General features: G+C 32.5%; 3 protein-coding genes across 3 annotated transcripts; all 3 read right to left on the reverse strand.

The window, feature by feature from the left end:
• Nucleotides 1-625: 625 nt before the first annotated feature.
• On the reverse strand, nt 626-2,232 carry LOC149422563 (uncharacterized). The gene is made up of 2 exons (XM_089633370.1): nt 2,093-2,232; nt 626-1,061 (listed from the first exon to the last, which is right to left on the reverse strand). The coding sequence occupies exons 1-2, from the start codon at nt 2,102-2,104 to the stop codon at nt 753-755; spliced, it is 321 nt and encodes a 106-aa protein (XP_089489496.1). The 5' UTR covers nt 2,105-2,232; the 3' UTR covers nt 626-752.
• Nucleotides 2,233-7,805: 5,573 nt separating this feature from the next.
• On the reverse strand, nt 7,806-8,899 carry LOC149422564 (uncharacterized). Its single transcript, XM_089633369.1, has 2 exons — nt 8,791-8,899; nt 7,806-8,246 (listed from the first exon to the last, which is right to left on the reverse strand). Exons 1-2 carry the CDS (start codon nt 8,800-8,802, stop codon nt 7,929-7,931), a joined length of 330 nt encoding a protein of 109 aa, XP_089489495.1. The 5' UTR covers nt 8,803-8,899; the 3' UTR covers nt 7,806-7,928.
• Nucleotides 8,900-15,029: 6,130 nt separating this feature from the next.
• LOC149422565 (uncharacterized) lies at nt 15,030-16,133 on the reverse strand. Its single transcript, XM_089633368.1, has 2 exons — nt 16,018-16,133; nt 15,030-15,457 (listed from the first exon to the last, which is right to left on the reverse strand). Exons 1-2 carry the CDS (start codon nt 16,027-16,029, stop codon nt 15,140-15,142), a joined length of 330 nt encoding a protein of 109 aa, XP_089489494.1. The 5' UTR covers nt 16,030-16,133; the 3' UTR covers nt 15,030-15,139.
• Between the last annotated feature and the right edge of the window lie 7,790 nt (nt 16,134-23,923).

Consider the following 23,923-nt stretch of genomic DNA (forward strand, 5'->3'; position numbering starts at 1 on the left):
ATATAATTAGCATATTAGGTTAGTTTTATGTATCCTGGTGAAGCATTATGACTCATCCACTCAAAATACTAATATCTTAAGATGTTTAATGTATCAGTTTTGTTTCATAAATGATCAAGATGTTCAAAAATATAAGTTATCATCAAAGCGTATGCATTATGGTTTCGGTCCCACTAACAACCATTTTTTGTTTGATTTTCGATGATTTTAATACAGTTTCTTTATTTTGTAATAATTTAATGTTTCCGTGGTAGTAAAAATTCAACTACACGACAAACACATAACTTTCAAATTAAAGTTTGGTCATAGCTCGGCGATAGTCGACATCCAGTCTAATATCTATGGTCAATACACTATTAGATACGTAGATACATATGAAGTTAGATGGATAAGTATATAATTTTTGCATACCTAGATTAATAATATAGTTTCTACATTATCATAAAACTATGTTGCAACCAAATGTTATTTTACCAACTGTTCCAGAGTTCATAAATGTAACACGTGTGTAATTCTAAAATTCTTCCACTGCGTTCCAGTTTACCAACGATTGGCACTATTCATCGAAAATTCACTGAAAATAATGAACAAAAATTCATTGGAGAGTAATTAAGTAGTCATTGAATTATAGTTTGCTGATTTATTGTTTTCGTTGAATTTTTAAAGGTTTTTTTTTGCTGAATTGGGTAGTTTTGTATAAAAGCATGTCTGAATTAAAATCACAAGTTTTTTTTCACTTTCATCGGTGTGATTTAAACGTATTTGACTCCGACAGGAAATCCAGCGGTGTAGGCAAGGGGAGATCCAATAACAGACTTGACCAGAGGTGCGTTGTAGGAAGACACAGAAGATACAGCGGGGAAGCCAGGGTAAGCAGGGTGAACGGAAAGGGCGCGTGCGGCTGGGTAGGCGGAGTAGGCGGACACAGCGGGGTAAGCGGAGTAGGCTGACACGGCAGGGTAGGCAGAGTATGCGGACACTGCTGGGTAGGCGGAGTAGGCTACTGGAGCCACTAATCCGGGCTTAGCGGCGCATACGGCCACGCAGGCAGCGAAGAAGAACTGAAAAGAAACAATTTCGTTAGCATATAAGTAATTTTATTAAGTATAGGTAAGGTAGCATATACAGGATACTGTAGAACGTAGAAAAATGTTTAGAACTCTTGTTTTACGCTTTTTTCTTGTTGGGGTTCATCAATATTCAACAATATTCAGTACTTTACTATAACCTATGCATACTAACAAATTGAACACAATTTCATCGAAAAGCGATGTTAATGCACAAAATCAAATAAAGCAAAAAATATTTTAATGATCATCATCTGATAGTATTATTACGCCAACGTCTGGACGGTTTCGGCCCTCTGATTGGTCGAATTCAAATCTTATGTTTGGGGTGAATTCCGCATAGCGTTCGCGCAAAATATCACGCGTTCGTTCCTTGAAAATGTCAATCCCTCCTTTGCCGGCCGCTGGAATAGTTTCCCTATAGGCCGACAGAGCGCACTTCTGGCGGCATAATAGCGAATAATTTCATTTGAAATAATCCATAACAAATACGTACAATTTCATCTATTCAAACTACCAAACTACCGATTTAATACGCATTTAAAAAGAAAAAAAAACATTTGATTCAACTTAATGACAATAAACAACAACTCTTTGCATTTACAATTTTTTTAAAATATTGATATTAAATATTATTTACGTAAATAATAATTTCGCAAGATTTTGACAGAACACCGATATGAAGTTCGCACATAATACGCGTTTGTTTGTAGGAAGTGTCGGCACTACCAACCCAGTAAAAAAAATGAAACACAGTCGGAAGCTAGAAACGCTTCGTTGATTTTAAAATTAGCCAACAAATCTCTAATCTGACACGTTCTTATATGTTAAATAAAATGATAGGTTAGGTTAAGTTATTATGAGTTAGCTGTTGTTAGTATCACTTAAACTGGGCGAAGCCCAACCAAGTGCCGCCCACAGGGCCTAGCAGCAGAAATCCCGCGGAGCCTGTTTTTGACTGCTAGTTTTACATTAATCTAGTACTGAAATATTTACACTCGAAGTGGACAAAAGTAAGTACTTACGAATTTGAACATTTTGCAGGATTGGGTTGATTCGTCGGAATACAAAGAACTTGTGATGATTACTCGGTAACAACGATCGGCTTTTATACTTGTCGATTATGAAATAACACTGCACAGATCCACAAAAAGTCCAATTAAAGCATTGCCCTCTTCCGCCAACTGGTTCCTCGGACAAGAAGACAATAAATTACCATAAATAAACTAACCCAACTACAGCCATGCCAGTACATAAGGTTTAGTCTGCAAGTTGTCACAAGGCCAAACGCGCAAAAAATTCACCTGATATTTGACCGAAGAGCACAGAACAAGCTTTTTTAAACACGAGCAGAGACCTAAAACATATGTGGTAAAAGGTATCCATAATCCAATCCCTTAAATATAAATATAATTGATTCTTTAAATTTGGCAAAAGCTCGCTAATATTTTTTCTTGTATCGAAACCTCGGTACAGGGTCTTTAGTATTTAACAATTAAATCCAATTTTTTTGATGTCTCATTGGTCATACACAAATTATGATACCCCTGAGATTTGAAAAAAAACTTCGTTTATTCCAGCCTCTTCATATTATGATTTAACGTATTTGAGGAGCAACGTTGTTTTTATGTGGACGATGTTTTTAAGCATTGACACCAGCTTTTGAGGCATTCTCAAAAGATAATAAAAAATAATTACTTCCTTCTTTATAAACATGATAACATGGTTATTTTTTTCTATGCTTTTTGGTCAATTGGCCCAACTGAAAAATATTTAAGTCTCCCTCAAGAGGCCTAAAGCTTAAAATTTTCTTCATAAAAATTGATTTTTATTTTTTTTTATTGGCACAATTTTTTGATACATACAGGTACATATACAATTGACGCGTGTTGAAACAAAGACAGCAATCTCCACCATTGGTGTAAAATGAGTTAGATATGGCGATGGATAGAGAATCAAAAATACTATCGACTGCTGCAAAGGTTTCGGAGCATAAACGACAATATTCCATACATTTTTTAATTTTAATATTTAGTTCCACAACAAACATTGCGATTTCCTTCAGGTTACGGGACAAAAACAGCAGTTTTTGTTTGAGCCAATCAGAGACCCAGAAATATGATATTTAAAACCGCCACCCCATACAAAGTGTGAACAGCTGGTGTGATACATAAGGTATTGGAAAAATACAAAAAAAAAACATTTATTGCATTTTACTCAAAATGAAAAGAAGTGGAGATTGCTGTCTTTGTTTCAACACGCCTCAATTATACAAAATATAAGACTGTAACAAAAAAAATCCCCCAAAGGCGAAACCTGTGCGTGGGTATTATAAATTATGTATACAAAGCAGTGGTGGTTAAATAAGGAAAAAAATATAGTGCCCATAGATAGATGAATTTGATTTTACTGGAGTTTCTGCGAATTTAATAAAAGCAGTTAAAGTTAAATAGAAATTAAAGGAATTTTAAACGTTTTTCATCATAGGCGTAGTGCAAATTATAGAAAAAACTTTCTCACTTCCAGATTTTTTCTTATCCATCTTTTAACATTTATTTTATACGAGTTTAGGTTTTGGCACATATTGATGGAATTCATTAAGGAATTAAACAATTTTGGGCCAGTATAGTTAATGTGTCTTTGGCCAGCCTAGTTTTGCAATGGGGCACTGTATACACGCATATGTTATGTCTCTGGCGTGAACAGCTTGGGTTTTTACAGAAATTATAAGGACGAGTGTATATAAATTTAAGACATTGGAAACAGTAGATCCGCCTTAATTCCATTATATCTTGGTCTTTTCATTATCTTAATGATAGACTTCTCAACAGTTTTGGAGGTTTCACATGGTTATTGTATGTTCCTCCCCAGGCGATTATTTCGTAGGAAATGGATGAAAGTACCAATCAGAGATGTGCTTTATTTCAAATAAATCCATTTCAAATAAAAATGCAAAATGGGTATTTTCCATTTTGCATTTTAAATGCTTTTCTCAATGCATTTTCCATTTTAAATGTTTTTTTGCAACATACTTCCTACTATCTCCACTCATCTTTTTTTCATTAGCCCCAAATATCAGTCGGTCCTCAACCTCGCTATGAGAGATAATTTACATTTGTCAAGTTGCTCCCTGGTAGGAGCCCTGGCAATTGAGTGATACCATTACAAAAAATAGTGATTCAAATACTGAACATGGGGCCATGACGCTGTAGTATTTTTTTTATTTGGTACAAATTTTTTTACATTTCAAAGGTTTCCAGTAATGTTGGCCTCACTGGGTGGCTTGCCCGTGCTGAGGCCTTCATTTTATAATATGAAAATATAATCTAAATACAATCTACAATATAAGATAAAATAATACATTTAATTTATAATCTTGTGTGTTTGTGAGTGATGTGTGTTTATAATGGTTTTGTGTGTTACGTGTAGGTTTTATTTTTATTTTATGCTATAACATTTTGGTAATATTGTCTTTTTTGTTATTTAATCCATTTTTTGTAATTTTGTGTGTGAATTTATTTTTATTTTCCTCAATTTTAATTGCAATTTTTACCCTGTTGAAAGCTTTTATAGCATGGTATTGGTAGTGTCTTTGTCCAAAGCTAAGTTAAGTTAAGCTATTAAAAGTTAGATAGCAGTTTCTATGTTTTTACGTTGGCAACATTAGTCCCGCGCAAATTTTTTGTGGTTTCACAATCTGTAGTCGTGGTGTTTTTGGATTTACCATCATGTAATATGTTTGTTCAACATTGATGTCCATTATTAAATGACAAAATTGTTTAAAAATTCTATAATTATTTGAATTGTTTGACCTGAGAAACCATTTTGCATTTTCAATGCATTTTGAAAATAGGTATTTTGCATTTTGCATTTGAAATGCTTTTCTAAAAACCATTTTGCATTTTGCATTTTCAAATGTAAAAGTTTTGACCTATTTCCATTTTGCATTTCAAATGGTTTTGGGTACCCATTTTGCACATCTCTGGTACCAATGCATCATAAACAAACCTTATGGTTCCTGTGTTAACAATATTGCTCATACGTTTGAATTAGATTTTTTTTAATTGCTGGCAACCCGGGCGTTTATTGCAATATCATAATCATATACAAACATGAAACTAACCCGCCTCACTAGAAGATTTCTGTTCTGAGGCGGGTACATATATATTATATATGCTACAATGCATATATTTATATATACGTATATATGCTTATTAATCAAAAAATATAAATCAATATATACATGGAACATTCCATATATAGTTACATAAAAACAGTAATTTTGTAGGAACTTTAAATTTACATAAATGCTAGCGTCTAAATCTAAAAATAATAACATATCAAAAAATAATTTAAACAACAGTAGTAGGTATTGATGAACTAGGCATGCGTAAAACATAAGCAGTTTTAATAAGAAAGAGTGAATCTCTTTAAATGTAAATAACACATGTATGTAAATAGAGAATGAGAATTAGACTAAGAAGGGATTACTAGTAACTTACTGATGCATGTTTAAGTAAACTTTTTGGGTTTTTTTGAGTGTTGCAATAAATGGTTTCATTTAGGAAGGTGTTGAAAATGAGAGGTGTTAGGAAGGATTCCTGCTTCATGCCTAAGTTTATCGACAATTTTTTTCTATGTGGTTAGTCCATTTGAGTTGACAGTAAATAGTTACACCTAGGTATTTAATACATTTTCCTAATTTTACACCTTTGCAGTTTGAGCATGTTGCATGGTTACAATTAAAATTTTGGAACTTCAGGTTAAAAATATTTTTAGAGGATGACTTAGATGGGTATTTTCGGTATAAAAGGGAATAAAAATAAATCCATAGTTTTTCATTTTAACTGACACTTTAAAATAATAGAAAAGCAGTTTCTGATTCTACTAGTTTTGTCGTTTCCAGCAGCATTAGCACTAATTTATAAAGAATAAACAAAATTTGTTAAAATTACTTTATATTATTTTATTTTAAGTGCAGGAGAGCTAAGCCTCGAATTAGAGTATTTTTCGTATACTTTTTTCAAAATTTAAATCAATTATGGTTTTTCTCCTCGTGACTTTAACTCAATTATAAGACATGTTTTTCCACAAAATATTCTTATTTTAAGTAGAAGAACATAGGAAGAAGCCCCAGTTAAACATTTACGCTATGATTTGTTTTAAGAAGCACCCTAACATGGACATAATATATGTACTCAGGAAGATTTATTTTTAAATGCTTGAACAAGATTTAAAACATGCATTTAAGACATTATTTCTTAGATACCTATGTAGGTAATATTATAAATTAAAAAAATTATATTCGAAGCTTTAAAGCTAAATTATTGCATAAATTAACAAAATAACCATCACGCTTTTTCCCACATTTTGGTATAGAGAACAGATCACCAAACAACATTGTCTAGGCAAAAATTCCTTGCTTCATCCACATCCATACATACTCCTTTTTTATTCTGGTACTTGACATAGCCCAAAGCACGTATTTTTTAATCGTATAAGTTTTTTTTATGTGAATATCGCAAGTCCCAAATGCTCCAAGCCGTCTGGAGCCAATGAGATTATAGCATCCCCAAATGGGGTATGTTGTGAGGCTGAAGGATAGTGGGGAGCGAAAGGAGATGGGAAAGAGAAAGATGGGGGAGTACCTGGCACGTTTCAATTTTGAATGGTGGTCTTACACCAGGGCGATACTGAGTGTATCTTCCGCTCTGTAAGGTACGGCAAGTAAATAATTTATCATTAAAAAAATAATAAATTGTGAAATAACACAAAAATAAAATTTAACACATTTAAAATATAATATAAAATTTAACACATTTAAAATATAATATAAAATTTAACACAGATAAACCTGCAACCTTCTTCTTGTACCCCTCGACCTGATGACCCTAACCAAAAATCTATTTGTATGTATGGCCAAGATACGTTACTCACTCTGGCATCACCATCAGCAAAACCTCGGATATTTCAACAGTAAGACCATTGCATCAACCCTGCACATGACGCAGTCAAACAAGCATTACACATTACAGATAAATTACATTTAATGAATTCACCACGGCAAATCCAATAGTGATGTTTCGTAGCTCATTGGTTCGTTGCTAAACAGTTCCTTAGAACTTAACAATATCTTCTGCATGAACTTCTTAATCAAGGAAAGCAAGAATGTTAAAGTTATTTGACAGACAAATATTAAATTGAATTAAATTCTTAATTAATTAATTAAATATTAAAAAGAATTGTTGTGTTATCTTTTGTGACTGTAACAATTATTTGTGTTCATACAGGGTGTTCGGGGTAAATTACGCTAATTTTGGGGGATGACTCTACACGATAGTACGAGTTGAAAAAGCGACTTATTTCTAAATTCCAAATTCGTTTTTAGGTACTTTCAGGTTAAAAACTTGAATTGTTCGTATGTGAAAATAAATATTCTTCCATGGAAAATTATTTTTTTTTATGGAAAAATAAACATTGGAATTTAGAAAAAAGTTAATTTTCTTTTTTACTTCTACCATCATGTAGGATAACGTCACAAAGTTAGCGCACTTAATTATTAATAATTATTTTAAGTAAGTAGTTTCATCAAAAATAATTGGAGGAAAGATAAGTTGAATTTAAAACAACCCCATGTGGGATGATGACCCATCGACTTGACTAGTATCTGGGGTTGAATAATGCTGTAAAAAATCTCAATGTAAAAAATAATTAAATGAAACATAATTATAATTTTGGCATAGGTAGATTTATTGCATTTGTTAAATTTTTATTGTTTATCGTTTGCCAAAAGAAGGAGGTTGGTTGTTCTGAAATATTTCTTCGTTTAAAAATCACGTTCAGTCAGTTTTTCAGTGATATTTAAACATATTGAACTCCGTTGTATCCGAGGGGTAATCCAGCTGTGTAGGCAAGGGGAGATCCGACTACAGACTTGACCAGAGGTGCGTTGTAGGCAGACACGGAGGACACTGCGGGGTAGCCGGCGTAAGCGGGGTGAGCGGAGTAGGCAGACAAAGCAGGGTAGGCGGAGTAGGCAGACACAGCAGGGTAAGCGGAGTAGGCAGACACTCCGGGGTAGGCGGAGTAGGCGGACACTCCGGGGTAAGCGGAGTACGCTAATGGAGCCACTAATCCGGGCTTAGCGGCGCATACGGCCACGCAGGCAGCGAAGAAGAACTGTAAAAAATGTTACAATTAGCTTCATTATTATATATCCACATAAAAAAACATACTTTAAAAAACGCAAAACATTATTTATTTCGAAAGTTATTTTCTGTGTTTTCAAAGTTTGGGCGGTATCTGAAGGACTTATTTAACTGTAGCCTCGAACTGAACGTCCATTAAGTTAGCCTTCGGATGGTTGAAAGCTGCTTTTCTTAATCGTGGTATCAGAAAATATCCTTGAAACTTTTCCATTTTTTCAAATTACATAAATTATAATAAAATTCTTTGCAAACATCTGAGTTCTGATATCAAAAAGTTCATCACGTAACTACTAGCACGATTATTTAAAAAAAAACTTCTTTTATGATTTTTTTATTTAGTTTTTTAGGTATAACATTTTAGTCAGATCCAATCTAAGGCTACAAGATACTAGCGCAATTATTAGAAGAAACAAAATGTTTACAAATTTATTGATCGATTTTTTAATGAATTTAGTTAGTGAGGTATTACAATGTACTCAGATCCAATCTAAGGCCACTAAAAAGCAAGCACTTACGAATTTGAACATTTTTGTAGGATTGGGTTGATTCGTCGGAAGACAAAGAGCGTGTGATGATTCTTCTGTAACGACGATACGCTTTTATACTTGTCGGTTAAGAAATAACAATGCACGGATTCATGAAAGCAAACGCCCAACTAAACCATTGCACTCTTCCGCCAACTGGTTCCTCGCACAGGAGGACAATAAATTAACATAAATAAATTAACGCAACACCGGTCATACCAGTGAACACGGTTCCAGTATTATCTTTATGGGATCCATCCACTTTAAACCGCAGATATTTGAGGATTGATATTATTTAAAGAATATTTAAACAAATTTTTAAACATTAAAAATAGGTTATTTTTTTTTTTTTTTTTTTTTTTTTTTTTTTTTTTTTTTTTTTTAGTTTATTTAGGAAACATACAGTTTTACAAAAAATAATTGAACATAAAATATAGAACATGATTTAAACCAGTTAAGTTCCATTTATAATATTTATAAAAGCTATAAATTAATAAAAAGTAATAAAGTACATAGTGTGTGTGAAAAATGATTAAAAAGAGAATACTAAACAATACAGAAGTAATATTTTTAACTTAGGTACATAATAGTACCTTTAAGTTTTGATAAATGTAATATAATAAAATCTGAGATGGATGTATTGTGAACATCGTAATTTTATATAATATGTAAAGTACCTTTAAATTTTGATAAATATAATAGTATATAAGTTTAGAGAAAAATTGTAAAGAAATAGTAAAAGTGATTAGGAAAGTAGTAATGATAATAAAATAGTAAGAAGTATGGAGAAACAATTTTAAAAAGAATATGTCAAGAGATTTTTTTTAGATCTGCCTCGCAAGAAATCCGCATCACGGGGGAACCATCATTTTTTCTTAAAAATATGTTGCCGTTTTTTGTCCATAAATATTGGAAGTGGTTTTTAGTCTTCAGATCCCTTGCTTTCTTCAGTAAAAGTTTATTAGAAGGTGTGAGGTGGTCATTGAGGAATATGCGGCTTGCTACTCCTGGAAGGCCGATGTCTGCTGTGGTCAGGGTCCGGTGGCGACGGGCACCTGTCAATAAAGCATCCTTGCAATCCCGCCGAAGAAGACGTACGATAATATTGGAAGTAGTTGTGGATGTTGGTACAACTTTTGGAGTTGTAGTTGGCCATGGTCGCACTCTTTGGATAAAATCAATGTCATTTTTTTGTATTTGGAATCCAACCTTCTGGGATATATTTTCCACGATATTAAGAAGGTTTTCACTTTTAGAAGTTGGCACTCCGTGAATCTCAATATTACTCAGTCTATCAAATTGTTCTCGTTGATTATTTTTGGTATTTACTTCCTTAATAATCTCCTTTAAATTAATAATTTCACATTCGAGAGGGTCAATTTTAGCGATTTTACTGGTTAAAGTTAGTACTTTGCCGTTTAATGTTTCAACTTCCGTAGATAAGAATTCTACTGATTTTATAATGGGTTCTAATTGTTCCGTAAATTCCTTTAATTTTGTGTCAAGTCTACACATAATGTTTTTTTCTAACTCCTTAAATTTTTCAACGATGGTTTTTGTAAGTTGGTTTACGATTTCATTTAATTGTAAAGGTTCTTCAGCGCCTTTGTTTGCCCTCGTATTCTTCATTTTGGAATGTCGAGTTTATATTAAATTTATTATAATGATATGAGAATATTATTGTTATACCTCCAAGAATTATTGAAAGATGGAGCTAAATAATATTATTATTATTAGCTTTGTGTTTGCGCCAAGAGATGTCACTGTAGAACTGTTTTTAAAAGAGTTAAATTTTATTAATTTAGAATTTAAATAAATTGTTCGTTTTAATTGTAGTAATTCAGCAACTTTTGTTATTTAATTGGAGTTTTTATTTTATTTTTTCTTGATTACAGTTCACATTCAGTTCATTTGGTGTTTTGTTTTTTATGTTATGATCACTTAACCTCACAAAATGTCGCAATGTTACGGCGTGATTTAATAATTGTTATGGTTTATTATGGTTTAGTTTAAGTTTAAATTGTTTTAATTACAGTTAACTTTCGTTGCTGTTGTTATTAATGGATTGACAACTAACATAACCTCGAAACATATAACAGAGTGTGGCGATTAGCACAAAATTATGTTTATTTTAGTTTTATCACTTTTGTTCACTGTATTGGGATAATGTATATTGTTGAATTTAATATTTTAATTCGAGTTTCACAAATAACACACTTTACATATAGTTTACTAGATTTTTGTAGGAGCGAAATTTGTGCTTGTTCACTGTTTTAGTATTGTAGTATTGTATATTAAACTCTTAAAAGTTTTGATGAAAAATGCTCTTATTTCACATTTTTCACATTTCTTTTAGACAAACAAACATTGTGTTGGTAATAATTCATAATATTTATGGGATTAAATATGAAAACGATAGGAATCAAATAAAAATGATCTTATATTTAAATTGTTTTTATTTTGATGTATTATATAGATTGTACAACACGGATGTGCCTGGAATTAATAAATTATAGTTTATCTATCATTTTGCATCGTTAGCGGCTGTTCTCTAAAACTAATGTAAAATTAGTGGCCGGATGAAGGCTGTGATAGACTTCTTACGTCATTCTCGACTATAGCCCTAAATAAACGTCACTAATCCTAATAACAATATAGGGAAGTCAGCCACATTCACGAAAAGTCAGTAGTCAATCACTTTAATAAATAATAATACATGTTTTATTATCTTCTCTTTTTCTAACAAATACAGATAATGATATCCTCACTGGGATCTCCTATGCCGAGGATTTCATTTACGTATCAATGAAATTTAGTAATATGGATAAGATGAAATAATTCTTTTTTTTAATACAGACAATTTAAGAAAATTTCCTACTACCACCACCACACTAAAAATGTTGATGATGTGGAAAACTTTAATGGACAAGGAATAGTGTATGAATTTATTTATTTTTCATTTTTTGCAGGAGCAAATCGAAAACAAACAGCTGTCACTTTGGATTATTGTTGAATTGACGCATAAATAAACCACCCACTTCATTAATAACTAGGTGCTTGTTGTTGGTGACCGGATAACCCTTTTAAAAGTGATATAAAGTCGTGATAAGTGATGAAACAAAAACTTGGTTTAATATGTTACGTAGGTTACTATTATACATTTGTTTCATCAATTTTAATGACTTTATGTCACTATTCAAAGGTGTATTGAATTTTCATCGTGTTAAGTTATCATTGAACCCTTGTTGCTCCCAGCAAGTTGGTCCACTATTTAATCATATACAGGGTGTCCGGAAACTCGTAGTACAAGCGGGAAACTGGTGAATCTACATCATATTTGGAGTCGATTTTGTAGTATATTTTTTTTTGATTTGTGCTTTCGTTATCGAGTAAATCGAATTTGAAGTTGATTTTTTTTTTTTTTTTTTTTTTTTTTTAATCAAATTCTTATAAAATATTACTGAAGATCAAAGTACCCAACTAATTAAAACTATTTGAAAGTAAAACAAATGAAGAAACTCGGATTTGAAGCATTATTTTGAAATCACCCTTCATTTAACCCGGTGTAATCATAAAATATTTCTGCTCTGCAGGGTTAAAACATCTGTTGTTCAACCCTAAACACCAGAAAAAACTTTAACCCTAAAATAGCCGAAAAATATTTTTTTTTGGTTTTTTTTTTTTTTTGTGAAAATGCTCAAATCAAAAAACTTTATGTTTTTTTGGGTTCCCCATGTGGTGTAGATTCTCCAGTTTCCCGCTTGTACTACGAGTTTCCGGACACCGTGTATATGCCAAAATTTTTTATCATATGAAACATCTACGTCACACACACCATCGACGAGGATAGAGGAAACTATAAAAAAGGCGCAACCATAGACAATACCATTCTCGTTCGGAGCCTACCCCATTCATTAGCCGAAAATAATTTAAAAATAAAAAGTAAAATCTTTCGAAGCATCGAACTTTGATATGTCTCATCAAGTAACAGAAAAATGAAAAAATCAGTTACATGTTAAGTATTTTTATTTCAGCCAGACAATAAACTATAGCAACATATAGGTTAAGTCATTAATGTAATAGAACGATGGAATTAAGCCTTGAATGATATAATTACGATCCAATACCGCATCACAATACGCACAATCCTGGCAGGAACAAGGATACTTAATGAACTGGAGTAATGGTTTAGTCCGAAGAAGTCGTAGGTCCGCTTGACGCACTCGACTTTCTCAGGAGTGAAAGCGTAAGACAAGAGCATCTGAAGCCCTGCTGCGCACTGCGCTGGGCTATATTCTGTTTGAATACTGGGGGTAGTCGCTTTCCTTAGGGAGAATTCGATGACCCTGCCTAGAAATTATTTATCAAACTTGAAAACCTAAAATCCTTTGAAAATATATTATATTGTCATGAAATGAAATCAACTACAAAATAAAAACGTTTTCCTACATTGTTGTTTGAAATGTCGTGTCTATAAGTCACTTACTTTGAACTCAAAACCTTTTTGAAAAACCTCGGGATCAGCAGCAGAATTTGGATTTTCTGGTTCATTCCAATCAATGTTAATACTGATTCCCACTCTTCCTGAAAGCATTAAAACCTTGGATTTATATATTTATTGGTTGTGCCCGTATTTTCTTTCAATTGATCGATTAATTACACTTTTTCAACATATGAATTTGGCGGGTGACATTGTCGATGAATTACATGTAAAATAATAAGTTTTTTCTTTTACTATCCATTTTACGTTGCCCTGAATACATCGCCGTAAAGATGATAGATATTGGCGTGGGATTTGTTCATAGTATGTGCTCAAAAGTAGTCAGCAATACCTAAGAAATTATTAATGTATCATAAATTCATAAAAAATTCATTTCATTTTGACGACACAAGATTATTGTCGTTGAATGTTTATGTTGATTTTTTAACCTGATAAATTCAATGCAAGAGGCTTATCGGCATCTCCACCGCCATATCCTTGCTGGCATACGACGGGAGGTTAATTTAAAAGTCAACCACTTTTTGACTCTATCTCCAAACGCACTGAAAGCAACCCGAGCGTAATCTGCAAAGTATTTTTCGATCAGGGGTTTCGGAAACCCTCCACAATCTTGTAGCGGTTGTGGAAGATCCCAGTGGTACATCTCTCTAATATCGGATAAACAATATATTCAAATCTGCCAATCTTCACAATACAACGGCAAACCACCACAGATATCCACTAAACCAGTACTCAGTTGTCAAAATTCAGAGTTTTTCATTGAATAGTTAACTTGATGACGTTTCAGACCACAGAGATTATCTTGTATTTTTTCGGTTTCACTTTTCGACCGGAGTTATACCCCCCTACACTGACGCATAAATAAAACACTCAATTTAAGCAGAGATATCTAAATAAAATCAAACCCACCAAAACTACACGACCACGGTGTAGTTCGAAATCAAAATATTAAACAACCATAGATGTACCACTCAGCTCAGAGTTTTCAATTGGTGGATATAGTTAGGCAACAATATGACGTCACAACGCATGAAGATTGAAGTCTTTTCTACGGTTCCAATTTTAGATCGGAGTTATACCTCCTTGCACTGAGGCAATTCAATACTTGTATTATTCACGTGTTTTTGAATAAGAAAATGGGAATCCATTTTATTTATTTTTTACCGAGATCCACAACCAAACTTAAATACTGGTATTAAAAATAATTTAGTTAGTTTCCACAAAAACGATCGCAATCCAAACGGTGAGAAGCGGGAGGCTTAGCGACGTCATCCGTGCACTGAACTTCCTATGGTTCATGCATTTTGTATGGAGATTTTTTTATTCTTCGGTAAGGAATTCCAGTACATTTGTTGTCAATCTTTACTTTCTAACCAATAGCGTTTTTTTAAATTTCAAAATTTCATACTGAAACATATTTCATACTAATTTTTAACGTTAGACTTTGTTATTCTCGCCAAAACATAGATAGACAAAGCCCATACACTGTATCATCGACGTACCTACGTAGCTCACGCTGCGGCAGTACGGCGGTTTCTCCCCAGCGGGGTTATTGTCATTGCTTTTACGTTAATTTGAAATGAGTTCCTACTTAATCATTTTTTGTAGCGCTTTTTTATTTAATAATTAAATTTAAATTTAAACAACCCGATGACGAATGATAACCCATCTGAATAGTGCTGTAAAAATAAAACAAATTATTTATGGTTACTTTTACAATGAAAAAGAATTGTTATTTTGGTATGGAAATATTTATTGTATTTTTCAAATTTTCATAGTTGATCGTTTGCCAAAAGAAGGAGAGATGGGTGTTTTGAAATCACATGTTTTCAGTGATATTTAAACATAGTGAACTCCGTTGTATCCGAGGGGTAATCCAGCGGTGTAGGCAAGGGGTGATCCGACTACAGACTTGACCAGAGGTGCGTTGTAGGCAGACACGGAGGACACAGCAGGGTAGCCGGCGTAAGCGGGGTGAGCGGAGTAGGCAGACAAGGCAGGGTAGGCGGAGTAGGCAGACACAGCAGGGTAAGCGGAGTAGGCAGACACTCCAGGGTAGGCCGAGTAGGCGGACACTCCGGGGTAAGCGGAGTACGCTAAGGGAGCCACTAATCCGGGCTTAGCGGCGCATACGGCCACGCAGGCGGCGAGGAAGAACTGTAAAAAAATATATCATTAGCTTCGTACTTGTATATATTTAACTAAGCATATAAAAAACACTTTATATAATGAATCAAATTTTTTTAGAAATAAAAACTCCCGGGTTACCTAAAACCTAACAATACATAAAAAATCTTCTATTTTCACCACAGCAAGCGAAAATGTTGTTAGTTTCGTGATAGAGGACTTGAACTTACGACGCCTGGGCGGGACCCAAACGCGATGCCATCACATCTAATGACCGGTTTTTATTATTATAAGTTTATTTCATTGCTTGGGCAGCATACGAAGGATTCATGAACTGAATATATTTATGAAGTTAGCCTTCGGATGTCCTCGAAAGATTTCCATTTTTTCAAACTAAACAAATTATAACTAAATTCTTCGCAAACACCTGAGTTCTTGTGAAGCTAAATCTAACAGTGTAATCACATAGCTACTAGCGCAATTAAAATAAGAAAAAATATTAATCGATATTTTATTGTTATGAATAGAGTTTGTTGGGTATTACAATGAACTCAGATCCAATCTGAGGCCACAAAAAGGTAAGCACTTACGAATTTGAACATTTTTGTAGGATTGGGTTTTTTCGTCGGAAGACAAAGAGCGTGTGATGATTATTCTGTAACGACGATACGCTTTTATACTTGTTGGTTGAGAAATAACAATGCACGGATTCATGAAACCAAACGCCCAACTAAACCATTGCACTCTTCCGCCAACTGGTTCCTCGCACAGGAGGACAATAAATTAACATAAATAAATTAACGCAACACCGGTCAGGCCGCTTTTTTCGCAAAGGCCAATGTCGCAATAAAAAATAGAACTGGAATTTGATCGCATTCGTCCATTCAATTATCTACAGTAATCTATTTATCTACAACCAGCTATGGTCACGCAATTCTCGCAACCATTTAACAATTTTAAAAGCCTTAAGCACCATTATATAAAGCCACTTTGTAAAATTTTATTGCTAGACAATACACTAGATCGACGGATAAGCAACAGTTAAACTAGTTTTCTTTATGTTTTTAATGCTGTATCACCACAAAGTTCCTAATTATTAAGACAATATAATATTTTGTGGTATAGTTGAAATAAAATTGAATTTATTTGAAATAATTACCCCTAGATACTAAAAAATAATGATTGGCATTGTTAGTCATGGTTTATTAGAAATGAAAAGTGACAAAGTAATTAAACAGCATGTTTTGATTTTTATTGTGAATAATAAACGACTTGGTTTTATGTATCAATAAACATGCTATATTCCACTTAAGAAATCAGAATAGTATTTGAAAAAATTACCATTAATTAAGTATAATTAATTATTCGGATATACTTTAAAACGGTAAAAATGTCAGAAATGTTTATTATAAGTTTCTGGTTTAGCGTTATGTATTTTACTTATCAAACGAAAGTAAATAAACTGCTCAGTATTTTAAATTATTCAACCTTCAAACCCTGAAAACTTTATTTATAACAAATTTTTATGAACTTCATTAACCAAACAACTAATAATTATAATTATTGGATCATTTCTATAGCGCCGTTTTCATGAGAAAATCACCTTAAGGATGCCTAACAACTTAGGACGGGTTGTTCCACGGAATTCGAAAAATTCATCAATTTACATAGTTGATTTTCAAGTTTTTTTTAAGGTTCTATTCAAGTTCTATTATTATATCATTACTGGCCAGGGCTTCACAATACTTAAATATTAACAGAACTTGAATAAAACGTTTACAAAACTAGAAAATCAGCTTTTGATGAATTGTTCAAATTCTGTGAAACAATCCGTCCTTAATTTATAATTTAACTAATTCCCTATCTATTGACTTGTAACTACGATTTATGACTAGTGACTTAAAACAGACTCAGTCATATTTTTATGACCGAGTGGGTATTTACACAATACTATTTAAAAAATCACTTTCAACTATGGCTTAAAACTAGTGATTAACGACTTACATACTTATTTAATATCGCTTACTTTAGCCCTTTGACAAAATGTGTAGACTGTATAATAAGATTGAGTGTGCTGAAGTAGATATTTTTGTCGATAATTTGTATGGATTCAGAAAAAAATTCTGCTATTGTTAAATAATATGTTGCACTGATTATATTATGTATTACTTGCGTCTCTTACATTTCTGTAATATTTGTATTTCATAATTATTTTTGATTTTGAATTTTAATTTTAATTTGTTTTATTTTTTAATCTTTATTTAGGTATATGAGAATTAATGTATGTGTATTTGTATGTTAACTGAGTTTTTTATAACTGGATTGTTCTCACGTAAGTGAGATCGTCTGTAAAAACCTAGTATAAATAAATAAATTTACATTTACAAAACATATTGTTATCATCACTACCCGTGTTTTCAGAGGTAAGATATAAAAAAAACTATAAAAAGGTGACATATATAAATAATTATTACATTTACGTGAGTAGTCAAGGAGAAAGAAAAATCCCTTGGACTGAGTAATGAAATACTACTGAAAAGAAAAATTCGGTCGTTATTCTGGATACGACAATTTGTGAAAAGGTGAGTCTGCTCCGAACACAGATGAGCTGTCGATCTTTCGTAACAAATTAACTATCGCGCCGTTCCCTGCAAGGAACTGTAGGAAGACTGCTCCTTGCCTCATTCACATGCACACATCGTCTCATGCATATTCTGCTCTCATTTATGCTGCTTGATTGTGCCATGCCTTTCTCGGGCGTCTCCGACTTCTGCTACCATTCAATGTATTCTAGAATTCAAATATAAGAAATTGAATGATTGTCATCCTTCACTATAATCTCTATTATACTAAAATAAAGTCTCTATCCGCATCTGTCTGTTTGTAGTTCTTCTAAACTACGCAACGGATTTTGATCGGGTATTCACTATCATTTAGAAAATTTCTTCCGAAATATTTATATTATAAAATATATAATATGGAAAGTAGAGAAAACCAGAGCAACATTGGGTACACGTTAGCTAGTATTTTCTAAAATTAGATAATGAGTAAATTTATTTCAATCAATCAACATTCTGTTTGTCATAGTCATCAATCATTATTTTCTAGAATCAGATTAATAAGTAAATTCTGTTTTACATTTTATATTCTAGTTGACACTGCCTAACTGTGCGTTTCGTAATATTATGTAGGTATTCAATTCATTATACGATTTCATTACGACATTTTTGAGTATATAATAATGCACTTCAATCATTAAGGAAGCAATAAGTTTTATTATATTTTCAACACAAATTCTAGCCTTTGGTACATATTTAGTTGGATGATAAGTTTTTTTGGTAATATATTAGCATTTCCTTCTGAACAGGATCTTTTTGTACAACAAAAAGTTAACATTTTTATATTTTAATGAAGAACTTTTAATAACAATAATATTTATTTTATACCCAATTTACTCATTCTAGATTGTTTTTTTTTTTACCGTGCACTTCCTGATTCATAGTATTCTAAAATGTAAGCATTATAAGTATTTAATAAAAACAAAAATGCGTAGCTAAATTTTGTCACTTTATTGATGATCTAAGAAATCAGATCGGAATAAATTTCCTTAGAATCGTCATTGAATTATTACGTATAAATCTGTCAACATTTAAAAAACGGTCATGTAGCTAATATTAATTATTTATTTGCGAAGGTATACCATCACGTTTTTCATAATAATTTGGATTTATAGAAGTATTTTCTTTCCCTTGTTTTAAAAAGACTGATTTTGGAATTGGGTGTGCTTGTCATCAACAACTTTTTATTTGTATTAATTTAAATATGTGCTTATAAATCAGTCATTATTACGTTAATATTAATAAAGTTCAATCATTTTAAAAATGTTAAGTAACTAACTTTAATATACTCAAACAATAATATGTGGGTTACTAGTTCGTGACAAAATCAAGAGATTTGTCCACGAAAGATAACGAAAATCGCTCAAGGTTAAAGATTTTATCACGATATGCAGAAATAATATTGCTCACACAAATGTTAAGAATATATAATTATGCAATATCCTGAACTAAGTTATATTCAAGAATTTTCTAGATACATTTGAGACAAACAAAGATTATTTTGGTAATAAATTATTATCTTTATTGGAAGGAAAAGGAAATGAGTCAAACAAATATAATCTGAAATTAATTTATTAATATTTTATATTGTTTTTATTTAATGGTGTATTATATGGATTGTATCACACGGATATCTCTGGCATCAATAAATTATAGTTTATCCTTAATTTGGCATCGTTAGCGTCTGTTTTCTAAAACGGATGTAAAATTAATGGCTAGATGCCGGATGAAGGCTATGATAGGCCTTACGTCCTTCTCGTCGATAGCCTTTAATACGCGTCAACATAAGCAGTAACAATATAGTTAAGTCAACCTCATTCATGAAAAGTCAGTAGTCAATCATTTACGCAATACACTACTTGTGTTATTCACGTGTTTTTGAATAAGAAAATGGTGAGTTCTTTGACCTTCTAGAACCGTTCCAAGGAGCAGTGATGAAGAGTCACTGAATAGATAAGCGCATTGAAGTGTGTAGTGGGCGTGTTTTTGTGCCCAAATTCAGCAAAACTTTTCAATATTTCTGATTTTCATAATTAATTTAATAATCAAACAATTTTAATTTCCGATTTTTTTTTTCTTGAGCAGATAAATTATTTAATTGGCTTGTTGGAGCTTTATATAAATAAGCGGCATCAGTTTTTTTTCAAAACGGTACAGTAAAAATGTGCAGTGATTATCTTAAAACATCAGTTTTTTTACGATTTACGGGATTGCATTATGTGTGTAATTCTAGTCGTCCGAAAGAGGGGATGTTGTTCATGTCATCGACGATCATTTTTAAATGCTTTCATTAAAGTCTTCCTTCTCACACGTTTTGTACGGGTGAGAAAAGATTTGAAAATACTACTTATAAGATCAAATTCATTTTGTCTTTCTGGACCCCAGCAGCCAATAGTTCCAATATATTTTGTTTATCCAATAGATTTGTTTCATATTCATATAAATGACACTTCTAGCAATTATCTGTTCGGTGCTTGTATTATTCACGTGTCTTTGAATTATTAGGAAATGGGCAGTTCCAAGGATCAGTGGTACAGAGCATACATCCATTACATCACTAGTTGACACCTGAGCCGGTTACCACCTCGAGGTTTATGCGTTATGTGAAATAGATAATAACTTGGTCGCAATCACAATGCGGCCACAAAACTGTTACCTGACGGCAATGCTAAGCAGAAGCGAAAGTTCCTGAAACGGTTCCAGATCTTGAGTCAGACGAGTCACTCACATCCTTATCTGATGACCATTAATTATTCGATTTAACGACAAGCGCGTATTTCGGTAATTTCAAAAGATCAATTCTTGAACATTTTGTTGTAGACTTTAATTCAACATCCTTCTGCTCGCACACAGTAAAACTATAAAATTTTTGTTGTGATTTGAGGTTTTCACGACGAAATGTATTGTCGTGATTTTTGCTTCCTCCTTATTTAGCTATCGTTACAGTGTCTATCATCAGGGTAGATGTGTAAATTGGGTTAGGTGTGTGTTTATATAGTAAATGTATGTTATTCTTCTGAAGGCCGATATTTCAGTATAATAATTAATTAAATTAATGTGGATTTTAGCGTTTAGTTTTGGTGTAGCCGACAAGTACTGAATTCAAAGAACTAATATTAATGGGGTTTTTTGTGGATTTAAATTGCCTCCATAATTTGGCGTGCTTGATGCGTTTTGAATTCAAATCCAAAAAATCTCAGAACTCGACAAATAATCACTGTATATAGGTAAATCCTATTTGAGGAATGCTGAAAGGCGGAAGGAAATAGTGGAGGAGGAAATGTTTAAAAAAACATCCTTGTTCAAGCCATGGTTAAAGCTTCTGTATATACATTATGACCCTGGCGAAAGACCATGATTCAGAAACAAAACCTCGGTTGAAATAAATGCTTAAGCCGTCTTTAGTGACCAGATCTCAATAGTCGGGTAGGTACTTCCCAATCCACTTCTTTCCCAACTACATTTTTTAAGCTTTTATTTTCCTTCAGCTACACAACTTATTACCCCAAAATGACGTTCCCATTAACATGAGTATCACACCAACTGCCGGAGTTGGTAAAGTAAAAATAAATTAAATATTTAAAAAGATAAGTAAAAAAAACAACATAAAGGAACATAAGGCACTTCAAAACTAGTCAATTATCATTGCCAAAGTTAATTCAACTTCTCGATTCTGAATTCTGGCGTTTCATAGGGGCTATTTATTTGTAAAGGTCCTTTTTAACTCTAAAACGAGTTGTAGGTACATATACCAATCAACAGAGCGACTCAACTACTTAAGGATTCTGCACTAACCACTAACATTTTCTTCGTCACAAGACAGTTTGGTAACTATCTTTTTGGTAACGTATGTCACAAAATAGTAAGATTATCCCCATTACTTTTTACACTTACATGAACCTCAAATTTGTAGTCTGCTACCTAATATATTGGTACGTAACCGTTTTATGGAGGACGTGAATTAAAAAATTGATATAGGTACCTATATTATACATTCTTAGCTTATATCTTTTACGTATTTAATAATGTAAATTTACTCTTAGGTATCTTTTGAATTAAATTAATATAATTACTAACATTTAATTAAAAATTTCTTCATGTTTCTGAAACAAGGGTTTCTTCGTCAGGGTACAAAGAATTTTTATAGGTTTAAAATAACCAGTAAAAATTAGTTAAACAAACTTTCATTCATTATTCATTGTGGTGGTCAGTATCCAGAACAACTAAACTTTTATATTATAACTATTGTAAAATTCTCACGGCATTGACGTCATAAGGTCATTGCTTTAAGTAAGCGATGTACCTGATTTGATACGCCTCGACGACGTATGTTCGGCCAAAACCACCTCAAGCCAGGCCATTACAATGAATCGAATCAACCTCTTAACTTCACCATCAATCTCAACCTATTTTTTTAAAATATAAATTTTTTAAAGTAGGTATTTAAGAAAATAAAAATATTGTTTTAACTTATAGAAAATAAGAGGCTGATTTTATGCATTATCCTAGCCTATCTTGAGATGGTTATACTTCGTCCCAGTCCGGCGCGGCATGGAATTTGCTTGAAAGATTATAGATCGACCGAATGTCCTTGACGACCGACGAAGTATTTCACATCACGTGTGGCTAGTGACTAGTCATCCTGATGAAATTGGCTCACTTAAATGACGGACAAATATTAAAAGGTACAAAAATAATTTGAATGGCAACGATGAATTAAAGAAAATAAGTATTAGAGATGTATAAAAAAGATATGCTTTTTTAACGTAAACGCCTCACAGGTTGTGTGTAAGGCGTTCAGAGAGTCCGGCTGGAGAGGTCAATGGGTCTCTTACAACTGGCTTAACCCGGGAAACATTGCTAAATCACTAAACGTAGTGAACCACTTGGGGTGATCTATGGCAACTCTATTCGTTATCCATTGAATGGTTGCCAGGGCTGCGGTACCCACACCCGCCTTCCAAGTTGTGAACGGCTCACCTTACGTTTTTTCGTTTAAACACGGAACTGAAATTACTTTTAACGGAAAACACACAGCTTATTGGATAAATGTATTATAAACCTAATTTTCGCCTCATTTTTTATCGTTTTAAATAATAATAATTACTTTAAAATGTTTTGATGTAGTAAAGTTTTATATTTTTTTCTCAACTGCGGTCGGAATTTTTGGTGTCGTAAAGGTGTAAATTTTAATTCTTCTGTGGTTGATTTGTAGATTTTAATATAAAGCTTGCTTTTTTCTCTTTCTAACATAGTTTAAATCATATTTCTAACAATGATAGTAAGGGAGACAAAACGATTTATATTAGATCACATGAGTTCCTAAAAGCGAACAAATTAGCCTCATAGGTTAAATAAATTTAAGGACTAACAAAAACATTAATAATCATCTCTAGTAGTCAAAGTAAGCTTAGTATAAATTCATTAGATTATATTTAATTCTTCTCAAGCCTTCCACGTCCTGGCTGTGGGTATCTAATAATCTAAAACATTTATAAATTTATGATGTCCTCTCATAGCGTCCTTCGTCAACGCTTCCTATCTCATACAATAAGGCTACAACGCTAAAGCTTAGTGGTAAAAAATGAGAATAATTAACAAATAATATACGAGTTTAATCCTCCATCTCATACCTGCTCGTGCCTCTCAGAATCGTGTTTGAAATACTCTAATGATCTTTCAATGTTTTTTTTAAACAAATTAAAAATATTATATAAAATAAATAATCAACTTAACGTGACGTAAGATTTCTTATGTGAGTACTAATCGGCTTCAACACTACGAAACTCTTTTCAAATCTATTGATTTTTTGTTTAAAAGTAGAGAGACTTTTTAAAGTCAATGATGGAATCGCATGTAAAAATTATTGCGCTGTTGC

The sequence above is a fragment of the Hesperophylax consimilis genome, chromosome 7 (genome assembly GCF_061612785.1).
Source record: "Hesperophylax consimilis isolate HC1 chromosome 7, BYU_Hcon_1.0, whole genome shotgun sequence".
NCBI classification, from domain to species: Eukaryota; Metazoa; Arthropoda; class Insecta; order Trichoptera; family Limnephilidae; genus Hesperophylax; species Hesperophylax consimilis.